The sequence below is a fragment of the Phacochoerus africanus genome, chromosome 1 (assembly GCF_016906955.1).
Source record: "Phacochoerus africanus isolate WHEZ1 chromosome 1, ROS_Pafr_v1, whole genome shotgun sequence".
NCBI lineage: Eukaryota > Metazoa > Chordata > Mammalia > Artiodactyla > Suidae > Phacochoerus > Phacochoerus africanus.
In genome coordinates, this window is record NC_062544.1 from 180,397,648 (window position 1) to 180,410,584 (window position 12,937).

General features: G+C 36.8%; 1 protein-coding gene across 3 annotated transcripts in view; it reads right to left on the minus strand.

Moving 5' to 3' along the window:
* The window catches only part of IFT80 (intraflagellar transport 80), a 134,810-nt gene that overhangs the window by 94,044 nt on the left and 27,829 nt on the right, over positions 1-12,937 (minus strand). For all 3 annotated transcript variants that reach the window (XM_047785687.1, XM_047785686.1, XM_047785688.1), the window contains one exon: positions 3,038-3,147. In XM_047785687.1, coding sequence (XP_047641643.1) covers positions 3,038-3,147 — 110 coding nt within the window. The remainder of the gene's footprint in view (positions 1-3,037; positions 3,148-12,937) is intronic.

The following is a 12,937-nucleotide window of genomic DNA, read 5'->3' on the forward strand; positions in this document are numbered from 1 at the left end:
CTTTACTCTTTTCTGCACATTCACCTAATCTTCATTCTCTTTACCATCATGTCCCTGTAGTCACTAACTACTGTGAGAACCTTCCATTGCACTTACTGTATAACAAAAAGAAGTTTTCCACAGATACATATTCTATACATACATACATAGAATGCATAAATATTTGTGTATATATGTCATCCAAAAACTGGCAATCTAGAAAATAAGCATGGATATCTTCTTGCTCTTAAATATAATCTATGTGCTCATTTAGCTGTTATCACACATGTAATTAAAAGCCATTAATCTATCTAAGTTTAAGTAAAATAATATAGCTGAAAAACAACTCTTTTTCTTTTTTTTTTGCCTTTTCTAGGGCCACTCCCATGGCATATGGAGTTTCCCAGGCTAGGATCCTCATCGGAGCTGTAGCTGCCGGCCTACACACAGCCACAGCAATGTGGGATCCGAGCCGAGTCTGCAACCTACACCACAGCTCATGGCAATGCCAGATCCTTAACCCACTGAGCAAGGCCAGGGACCGAACCTGCAACCTCATGGTTCCTAGTTGGATTCATTAACCACTGTGCCATGATGGGAACTCCAATTTTTCTTGAAGAGTCTAAAGTACATTTTAATGTCTAAGCCAATTAACTTTGTATTAGGAGTGACTAATTTTAAGGGCTCTATAGATCCTTCCCAATCTACTGCTCTTAATAAACACAGTATAAAAGATAAAATTAGGGTCAAATAAGCAATAATTCATAGCTTGCTTTATTCAAGATATATAATAATACACATCCTCAAAAAACGTAGGATAAAAGCAATAATTTTCACTTACTGCTAAATTAACCCAATGTCCTGAAATAAACTAAGTCAAAAATAAGAATATATAGATATTGATATAAATACATATAGATACACACATGCAGAGATTCCCAAGAATTTCATTTCACTTATTAATTTTTTTGGCTACACATGCAGCATGCAGAAGTTCCCGTGCCAGGGACTGAACCCATGCCACTGCTGTAGTGTGGGTTTGATCCCTAGCCAGGAACTGCTACATGCTTCAGGTGCGGCCAATAAATAAATAAATAAGCATTCTTTTTTGTAAATAAGTATGTACTTATGGCCAAGGAGAACTGCTGCAGCTTTAGTTTTCCAAAAGGAATAGATTTGCACTAAGTTATTCATTATACTTTAACTCCTTCTCCACTCCAGCTAAATTTTGGCAGTGGATACTTTTCTTTCCCTCCACTACCTCCTGGGCCAAAGGATTTACTGAACCACAAAACTATAACTTAATTTATCAATGGTGATATAAGAATCTTCCTGCGTTTCTTTTATATAAGCCTGATTACAGGTACCTAAAAAATCAGAAAACTGTAAATTATAAAAGACTCATCTTGCTTGTTTTTGCTATATAATTTCAAAGCACATTTTCAGAGTATAAGTGGTATGGAAGACTTTGACTAAAGGCCGTTAAAGCCAGTCCTCTTTCCTAGCTCTTCCCTTTGCCCCATTTCTTCTCTTTCTGTTGTTCCATAGTTCTGAGCAGAGTGTTCTGTGAGCACTGTAAATGCAAATGAATGTTGACTATATGGAATATGTATAGCCTAGTCTACAAAGAAGTTATTAATATGGAACCTCAAAGTCACCTCTATGTCCTTACTCTCCAAATTCTGTATCTACGCAACTGTTAAACCTGATATTTCTCTTTAAAACTTTTATCCCTGCTGTAGCCAGTCAATCTGCAGCTCCAAATCCCCTACCCAGGGCCTAGTCATTACACCTTTTAACTAGCCTCCTTGGGCTCTAATTTATTATAAGCTGACTAAAAGGCAGAAATAATACAATAGCACCATAACATCAATAATAACAACTACTCTATATTGGATGCTTATTGTGTGCATTCAATTTTTTTATTATATGCACCGTCATATAACTTTGCAACTTAACTCATTTAATCCTCACAACAATTCTATCAAGTAGGTATTAGCATCATACTGAAGAAATAAGAAATCTGAGGCTCTAGATATTTCTATAAATTGCCTAAAGTCACATACAAGTAACTGAACATTTGAACCCCAGTGACTAACTCCAAAGAGACTATTCTGATTACCCACACTACACTGTGTCATTATCAAAATATGAAGAAAATGATTCTGCCTTTTAACACTGAAATCAAATGTCAAAACCCCTATCAAAACATAGGTTTAAAAGTTTTCCATTGACTTGTCCTACCCTGATCTGTCTTAACTGCCACTATTGTTTTGCTTCCATATAATTGGTAAAATTATATACATCCAATTTGTTCTAAACATTACACTGACTTTTCCTCCACTCTAAAAATATTAAATGAATTCTATGGTCTTCATTTAAGCTCAAGGATACTAAACAGACAATGAGGAGGAAGAGGAAGATCCTAGAGATGATGATTTAAAACACAGTTGAAAAGAGCTCTTTTTATTTTTTTATTTTTATTTTTTGTCTTTTTAGGGCTGCACCTGCAGCATATGAAAGTTCTCAGGCTACAGCTGCCGGCCTACATCACAGCCACAGCAATACGGAATCCGAGCTGCGAGTGCGACCTACACCACAGCTCACAGCAACGCCTGATCCTTAACCCACTGAGCAAGGCAGGGATCGAACTGGCGTCCTCATGGATACCAGTCGGGTTTGTTACTGCCGAGACACAATGGGAACTCCTAAACAAGCTTTTAAAGTTTTACGATTTAGTCTTGCTTTGTTTCAAATCTATACATGAGAGGATGACTCTGATAAACTTAAAGATGGATATTGCGCCAAATCATGTGACAATTTAGTAACTCAAGACGCATTTGCAACTTACTGGTGTAATGCGAATTGGAATAAGGGGGAAGTGAACTTTGTTGGAAACATAGCCAGAGCTATTCTGTAATAAAGGCTGATAAAACCACACAGTTAAAAGCCTTAACTATAACAAGACCACCCAGAAGGAAAGGACTCTGAAGAAACTGACCTCTTACTTAGCAGTCTGCCAGACACTGATAGCAATTTACAAATGCCTGAGAAGTACCTGTAAAACTTTAGCATTTGGTTGAAGAGGTTTAATGATCAGCTGCTTGCCTGCTGTGTAAAGAACCTTTTCTGAATCAGGGCCCCATGCTACTGAATACACTGGTGTTCCTATAAAAAGGAAAAGAAAAAAAAAAACTGATAAGCTTTAGTTATTATGCTTTATATAAAGGAAAATTGTTAAGAAAATCAAAAAAGCAATATGGGGTGTCATTTCCTCCTTATTCAACAGCCCATCCAAACAGAATATACAGTCTAATACTGAAACACAGACTGGGTCAATATTGACCATTCAAAATCTACAGCGAGCAACTGATAAACTATATTTTTACTAATTTTGATCTTGCTGAGAAAATGTGGAGTTTTAAGGAATTCAAGAGCATGCTACAGAAATACATAAAATAAATACACCTCATTATTTTAAGATATAAAGAGGTATCAGGCCATGATTTATCATTTCCCATCATCAACAGCTATTGTGTAGTGGTTTGGTATGATTTCAAATCCACTCATTTCATGACAAAAATGAGGTTGTTTTTTATAAGGAAAGCTGTTTTGCCATAAGAGCGAAGGTGTTTAAAAAAAAAAAAGAGTGAAGGTGTTGGGTCAGGATATCCTCATTGACATCTGAAGTTGCTGATAAAGCATTCTGTGGTTCAGCTGCTGAGGAACACCACTGGGGGTGATCAATAAGAACAAATGGAGAAGCAACTATGGGAGGGGACATTTAGACTATAAATACCCAGAAGCAGTGAGGACTGAGAATGCTTGGCCTCAGCAAGGCAACTCTGCTGATCTAAATAGCTCTCTGAAGACCTAGGGGCATTAGCTCTTGTCAGGGTAAGACCCCTTATTGGCAATGGTGAAAACAGAGTGGCAGCCCAGTCAAGATCATTTAGCTGGTCAACACCTGAGTCTTTGTTCCCTAGCAACGTGCTCCAACAGCAACAATTGACTTTTGCTTTTGTGACTTCAGCTCGTGCATCCATCTTCTGAGAGCCAACTAGTAGAAAGGTATACTTCAACTAAACTTGGACTTTATTGCTTTATTTATCATTGGTTTAGTGTGTATTTTCTTTATTGGCTTATTAAGAGACATTATCCAGTATGCTATTTGCATATGAAATTATTATAATTACTACAGTAAACCTGTGTTAAACAAAATATTGGCAAAGACAATCTCTGTCTCTGAGCATAATTTACCCCAAAACAAAACAGTCATCAGTGTTTAACTCAATGCATAAGTTGATTTAAGTTTTCCATACAAAAATACACATGGCATGCTCACCTGATAGATTAATTCCCATTCCTGATGCTGCTGCAGGCAACAGAACTTCCTCTCATTTGCTGCTTAAACAGTAGTCTAATGGACAAAATTTACCCTGCCCCCCGAATAACCTCTCTCTCTCGTCTATGAATTCATAAAAACGCAAAGTAAATATGAGGTTAGGGAAAGTTTTGCTATCTATTAAGTATGGCTTCGGCCTGAAAGTTAGGCTAAGATATCACCAGCATAATGTTGACTCCACTTCTAGGGGAAAGGTACAAGTATGATTTACCCACCATACTATAAACGACATTAAATTTCATACTGTTTTCATTGTCCTAGGATAGGAATTTAGAGATTCCTAGCAGAGGAATCCTAGAGTTAGGATTTAGGTATTTTTTAACTCAAATACTTTCTAGATTACCTAATGTCTTCTGAAAGGCAATACTTCATTTGAGCATACTTCAATACCACATCAATTGAGAGCAATAAATTATCTATACTCCCCTATCTGACCCAGTTATCTATCCATTAGGAAAGTGAATCAAGGTTATATAATTAATGAAATATTAACCCATTTATATTTATAAAACCAAGCTTTTAAAAATTGTCTAGGATTCCTAAGTCAGACTATTGTAGCAGTTGACTTTTTGTGAATGAATAAATCTTTAAGGAATTTACATTCTCAGTAAAATGAAATCCTAACCTGAAAATTTGGTAGCAATCAGTAAGGTTTGTTTATTTAAATGGAGAAGCCAACTGATGCTAATCAACAGGGAGTAATCAGTAATCAACAGGGAGTAAATTTTAGTAAGATAAATGCTTGTGTTTAAGTGTCACCATGCTCCTTTCATGTCATTTTTCCCCCCACCAAAAATAATTCAATTGTGAACAAGTCTCAGTGGTTTGCAGGACTTAGGAAGTCTGATTTAGACTTAGTCCAAAAATCTCCTGAAGCATTTCTTCCATGGCATAAGTCAGATATTATATTGGGTCTAAATATTCTGTTCAGTCAGTGATACCTAGGATTGTCCTATATCAGAAGAACCTACAGATGGCCAATGAGATGGCTGACCTCAGAAGGCACTTCTTCCATACTTGGTAAGAACATTTTCTTGGAACATTCTCTGGCAGAGCCAGGAGCTGACCTAGGCTTCAAAATAAATCTCCAAATGAAAAGAGTTTTCAACTCAAACTCCCCAGAAAATGTAAATCAAAATTCCAGATATTCCAAATGTGATTCTTGGTGAGGAATGTAAGGGAGCAGGGGAAAAAAGTGGTAGAATTATAGGTGCCTTCTTTATTTCCATTATTACAGATGTAATTATTGTGCAAAAAAGTAAATTTATATATTTTAATTATAGACCATCAAATCTTCATGGTTAATTACATTTTAAATTACATTAATTACATTTTCCTGAGTGTATACAAACTATGACAAACATCTACCCCCAAAGAAATAATTCAGTAAACACAACTCCCACTGAGTTATACAGGATGTAGTCTAGCCTTTTAGTCGTGGTAAAAGGCATGGTTTGGGGTATAGGATGAGGAGCTAGGGATGCTTATGTCCTCCTTAACATTGAATCTGTGGCCCCATTAAGTCAGCTGTGTAACCATTTCCTTGTTTATAAACCTTATAAATCTTCAGAATACTTATCTCCCCTATTGGGACATGAAGATTATTCATTTCCTGCTTATACAACATTTTAAAAACAATAATAACGTTTAAAAAAAGTATAGAAACATACAGAATTAAAAAATAAGCTTATAGAGGAAATTTTAAGTAATTCCTTTGTTATAACATGTGGTTTTTAACCACATTCCTTCCATCAAAAAAACTAATATGGAATTGTTTATGATAAATAAGCAATCCTAAAATAAGATCAGCAGCTAAGTCCTTATCTTAACCACGAATATTCTAAATAGATATAACATCAAGAACTAAGAGAACTCTTAATTATATTCACTCTTTATATTTATAATAAAATGTTAAGTGTGAAACTATTGTATATATGAATGTTTTTATCACTATGCAACCTCTGATTTCAGTGGTTCTGGAAAAGATCATTATTGAAGGTAGATGAATTAGCTTCATAAAGAAAATAATGATCCCTGTAATAAAAACTCATCTCACTAGCATTTGAAAAAAAGCTTAATATTTAAAATGTTTTTTAAAATGTACTGAATTATCCCAGTGCTACATATACTTTACTTTGCAAAGTCAGTATGGAAGTAATAATATAGCCTTCAGGTTAGAAAACTTTACAACAAAAAGTTTACCAAATTATGTAATAAGATGTAATTAATTTCATTATTAACAAAAAATGGACCAAAACCAAAAATAGTTTTATAACAATTAATTTCTTGCTTTGTATATTGGGAATTTTTATTTATGTTCCATTTCAGCTAAGGCTCAAAAAGATCTTGTTTTTCTGACTTTGTACACTGAGATCATGTGACCTTTTTGACATTTTTTAAGAAACCACATGCACCTGGGGTTGTGTTAAATGTCAGACCCTTATCTCTCTGTAAAACAAATTATCTAAATTCTTTCAACATGTTGAAGGCATTTTAAACCACAGAAGAGGAGACAAAAATGTATTTCAATTGCTTTAAGGAAGTACATGGTCAAATATACCATGTTTTTCACATTCATACTAAAAGGTAGCCCCTAAAAATGTTGTTTTTGCATGTTTTTAAGAATGCTTTTGAAAAAAAACTTTTCACTGTTACAATGAAGCATTAGCTATCTTTGCCTTGAGTGCAATATAGGTCTACAATGAGTGAATATAAGAACTTGGAGCAGAGTTTGGCACTATAGAAACACTGATCTGTTAGTTACTACTACTGCTACTTTGTAATGCAATAAGCAACCATTTGTTATTGTGTTGTTCATGGTGGTAGGCACTCAATTTCTTTTGGTTGCCAAATCATTAAAAATTCAAACACACACACATACACACACACACACACGAAGAATTCAAAAAACAAAGAATTATGGCCCTTTCATTCTATTTACAGGGGCACGTACTAACAAGTAATCAAGTGGGATTTATTCCTCAAAAAACAACTTTTTGGTTGTATATGTCACTGGGTCAGTACAGCAAAAAAGGCTTAAATGAAGGCATTTGTTTCTTTAAAAGAGTTTCTATCCTCAGTCACCTCTCCCTTGGGGACCTCACCTTCCCCTATAGCTTCACCTTTTACCTTTCTGTAAGTGACTCTCACATTAATATTTCAACCTTTACCTCTAACACATTTCCGCTTGCCCCAAAGACATGACAGAACTTCCAACTCTACATATTCGTATATCATTCCTCCACATATACCCATCATTTATTCTTCCGTCCTAATTCTTTACCTCTTACAGGGCTATCCATTCCTCTCAGCCACTGAGAACTATTCACTTTTTTTCAACTACTCTCATCACTGCCTCTGTTCAAGCTTTGCTGCACATTAGCATTTCAGTAACCTCCATACTAGCCACCCAAATTTAACATCTACCTCCTCTAATTTAATATATATTATTGCTAAGATAATCTTCCTAAAAAAACAAAAAAAAATAGGTCTTATTTCTTACTCACCTGCTCATTTTTTTAAGTTTTTTTTTTTGTTTTGGTTTGGTTTTTTGTCTTTTTAGAGCCACACCGGTGGCATATGGAAGTTCCCAGGCTAGGGTCCAATTGAAGCAGCTGCTGGCCTATGCCACAGCCATGGCAACCCAGGATCCGAGCCACGTCTGCCACTTACACCACAGCTCACAGCAACAGGGGCGGGGGCGGGGGGAATCTGAGCCAAATCTACAGCCTATACTGCAGCTCACAGCAATGCCAGATCCTTAATCCACTGAGCAGGGCCAGGGATCAAACCCTGAGTCCTCATAGATAATTAGTTGGGTTCATTACCGCTGAGCCACAAGCAGAACTCCCATTTTTTTTTTAAAGATTTTATATGCTTATAGAATAAACTCCAACCCCCTTCATTTAGTATTTGAGACTATCATGTCTTGGTCCCCCTGGCAGGTCCATCCCTCACACAGCCTACATGCTGGCCCAAAGGGATTGCTCTCACCCATCTCACTTCCATGCCTGATGCCATTCTGCCTCCACGCCTTGGATCATCTAACTTCCTCCACAGATTTCACTTTATTGCCAACGAGCCCATTTCCTTACCTAATTTCCTTATCCTTCAAAGCCCAATCAAGAGATGCTGCAATATTTGTCAGGAAGCCTTTCTGATGCTTTCTTTCCCCCAAAGCATTCATCTCCGCCTTCCTGTCCCCCCACAATGTCTTAAAGCAATGAGCTCATTCTGCCTTATGTTTACTAAATTCATTATAGACAGGTTCCATGTTTTGTCATCTCATGCTTCCATCTGAATTTGGTATGGGGGAAATGTTCTTAAAGATCTGCAGTATTAACTTCTTCCAATTTTAACCTATAATAAAATATACAATGTAACCAGATAGGGAGGGCTTCCTTATAATTATCCTCAGCCTACACATTATTTTACTCTAATAAGGAAAAATAACTTTTTATATCTGGTTCCAATTATCAAGAAATGAATTCAGGAATTTTTCTATTAACCAAAGAATAAGTACCATTAACATAAAAATGTAAAAATCACAGGATGATTTCAACATTGTTTACATAATTTCAAGTTTTACAATATAATTTAAGCTTATGTTATTTCATTTTTGTGCCAAAATTTAGTTTTTCTCCTCAAAGAAGCCAGGAATCCCCCACCTTCACCTCCCTTGGTCTTTTTACCTGAGCCTTTAGCATTTAGCTCTCAGTAGTTCAGATTTATAATCACCCTAAAACCTGTAGTCTGTAATAAATCAAGCAAACCTTTTAAATAACTAGGGATTTTCAGGTGTTCCCACTGTGGCTCAGCAGGTTAAGAACCCAACTAGTACCCATGATGTGTGTTTGATTCCTGACCCTCGCTCAGTGGATTAAGGCTTTGGCTTGCCACAGGCTATGATGTAGACCGCAGATGCAGCCTGGATCTGGCAGTTGCTGTGGCGGTGGTGTTTGCCAGCAGCTGTAGCTCTGATCCAAGCCCTAGCCTGGGAACTTCTATATGCCGTAGGAGAGGCCCTTAAAAAAAAAAAAAAACTAGAGATTTTCCTTCAGGGTTAATGTAATTATAACTTAACTTCTCTAATGATTTTTCCCAGAGATAAAAAATGAAAAGTCTATGCCTTATCAGGAAAGTATGGGTGGCACCAATGATCAAAAAGTAGAAGCACAGTTCTATAGTGAATTTGTTATTCTTTTCTTTTTAGGGCTGAGCTTGTAGCATATGGAAGTTCCCAGGATGTGGGGTTGAATTGGAGCTACAGCTGCCAGCCTACACCATAGCCACAGCAATGCCAGATCCAAGCACATCTGTGACCTACACCAAAGCTCGCAGCAATGCCAGATCCTAAACCTACTGAGCGAGGCTAGGGATCAAACCTGCATTCTCATGGATACTAGTTATGTTTGTTTCCGTTGAGCTACAACATCAAATCCTTAATCTAGAAAAAGACACCAGATTATTCAGTTGAAATATCAATAGGGGAGTTACTGCTGTGGCACAGTGGAAACAAATCCAACTACTATTTATGAGGATGCAAGTTTGATCCCTGCCCTCGCTCAGTGGGTCGGGGACCCAGCGTTGCCTTGAGCTGTGGTATAGGTTGCAGATGTTACTGGTATCCGGTGTTGCTGTGGTGGTGGCCTAGGCCAGCAGCTATAGCTCTGATTCCACCCTCTAGACTGGGAACTTCCATGTGTCTTGGGTGCAGCCAAGAAAAGAAAGAAAGGAAGGAAGGAAAGAAGGAAGCAAGCAAGCAAGCAAGCAAGACCAATAGGTTAACTAAGATAAAATCTACCTAATTTAGTTTGCTCATTAATCTCATAATTAACATAACCTTGAGTGAGAACAATAACTAAGCTTCAAATAGGATAAAAATAATTAGCAATTTCACAGCTATTTGACGTTAAGGAAATTACAGCTATTTGGAATGTTGATGTAAAACACTACTACATGATTAGATGAATATATAATGAAATTACTCATACCATATGACATAATCTGTATTTTAGCTTTTAATAGAATCCTATTTATCTATTTGGGAGAAAGGAAAAAAAAAACAGCACCATCCAACCTCTCCAAAATAACTACCAAACACAAAAACTAACTCAAAATGATCACAGACCTAAACATAAGCACTTAAACTATAAAACTCTTAGAAGAAAATATAGGTGTACATCTCCATGACTTTGGACTGGGCAGTAGTTTCTTAGATATAACACTAAAAGTAGAAACAACCAAATAAAAAAAAATAGATAAATTGAATTTCATCAAAACTTTCATGCTTCAGAAGTTATCATTAAGAAAGGGAAAAAGAAACCCACAGAATGGTGAAATCACATATCCAAGATGCAAATCATATATCCAGTAAGTCCATTAACCAGAATATATAAAGAACTCTTACATGTCAACAATAAAAAGACAGCCCAATTAAAAAATGTGCGAAGGCATTGTAAACCAACTATAATAAAATTTTAAGTAAAATAAAAATGGGCAAAGGATTTTTAATAAATATTTCTCCAAAGATCTACAAATGGCCAAAGAGCACATGAAAGGAGGCTCAACATCATTAGCCATCCGGAAAATGCCAATCAAAACTACAATGAGGGCGTTCCCACTATAGCAGAGTAGGTTAAGAATACAACTGCAGCAGCTCAGGTCACTGCAGAGGCATGGGTTGGATCCCTGACCTGGCACAGTGGGTTAAAGGACCTGGCATTGCCCCAGCTGCAGCATAGGTCACAGCTGCAGCTCAGATTCAATTCCTGGCCCAGGAACTTCCATGTGCTGTGGGTGCAACCATAAAATAATTTTTTTAAGTTAAAGAAATTAAAAAAATACAATGAGACACCTATACTTTACAGTCACTAGGATGATTAATGATAACACAAACAATAACAAGTATTGAAGATCTGGAGAAATTGAAACCTTCATATATTTCTAGTAGGAATATAAAATGGTATATTCACTTTGGAAAATAACTTGAGGAAGATTTTAATTTACTATGCAAGTATCTCCGAGATAGTTCACCATTCAAGTGAAAAAAAAGCAAGGAGAATACTATAATAGATATGGTATGCAACTACTTGTTTATAAAAAAATAATAATATATGAAGACATCTGCGGAGTTCCCATCTGTGGTGCAGTGGAAATGAATCCAACTAAGAACAATGACCATGAGGTTGCGGGTTTGATCCCACTCGCTCAGTGGGTTAAGTTGCTGTAAGCTGTGGCGTAGGTTGTAGAGGTGGCTTGCATCTGGCGTTGCTGTGGCTGTGGCTGTGGCTGGCAACTGTAGCTCTGATTAGACCCCTAGCCTGGGAACCTCCACATGCAGTGGGTGCGGCTCTAAAAGGCAAAAAAAAAAAAAAAAAAAAAAAAACCTTTTGCCACACAAAAAAATGGTAACTCCAGCTGCCTGTGGGAATGTTTTCTGAAAGGCCTGGAAGATAGGGGTAATACTGAGAGACAACTTTATATCCTTTTTTATGCTTTAAATTCTGAACCATGTGAATGTAGTATCTATTAAAAATCAATACTTAAAAATAAAGGAGGAGTTCCTGTTGTGGCTCAGTGGGTTAAGAACCCCACTAGTATCCATGAGGATGCAGGTTTGATCCCTGGCCTTGCTCAGTGGGTTAAGGATCCCACATTGCCTCAAGCTGCAGCATAGGTAGCAGATGCAGCTTGGATCCAAGAGTTGCCGTGGCGGTGGTATAGGCTGGCAGTTGCAGCTCCAATTCAACCCCTAGCCTGGGAAGTTCCATATGCCCCAGGTGTGGCCCTAAAAATAATAATATGAATAACAATAAAATAATAAAATAAAATAAAGGAGTTCCTGCTATGGCACAATGGGATGGGCAGTGTCTCTGCAGCACCAGGATGCAAGGTTCAATCCCTTGCCTTGGCATAGTGGGTTAAGGATTTGCAGGTTACAACTGTGGCTTGGATCTGATCCCTGGGCCAGGAACTCCATATGCCATGGAGCGGCCAAAAAAAAAATTCAATTTAATTTAAAAAGATTTAAGTGCTCCCTGCAAGGCACATACAATCAAATTTTATGATCACTATTATTGAAAATAAAATCTGCAAACCCAAATCCCTTCAGAGATTTATGATGTGTTCTACCACGTAATATAAATGAGTGAAGTATGCAGAGTAAACTTAAAATTCAATTAAAAATGAGCCGCTACTGAATTCCAGCTGATTATATTTATTCTGGAAAGCAGACTTAATGTTACCAGCTCTTACAATTTTTCAAAAGATACCACAAGTCCAAATATGTACGTAAAATAACCTAATTTTTAATATTGAACCTGTACCATGCTAGTGGGCTAGAGTCAGCCCACAGGCCAACTGCTTATGACCTCTGAGGTATACAAAAACCTTAATTTATGAATATATTGGACTTCCAATCTACCTCTGCAAGTTTGGGAATTTTAAATGCATTTTCTCTGTAAGAGTGAAATAAGTAGCAAGGTGGTTTCCAGACCCATTATATAGGTAAAGTACAGTACTAAACCAATAGCACTATGATTAACAATGTTT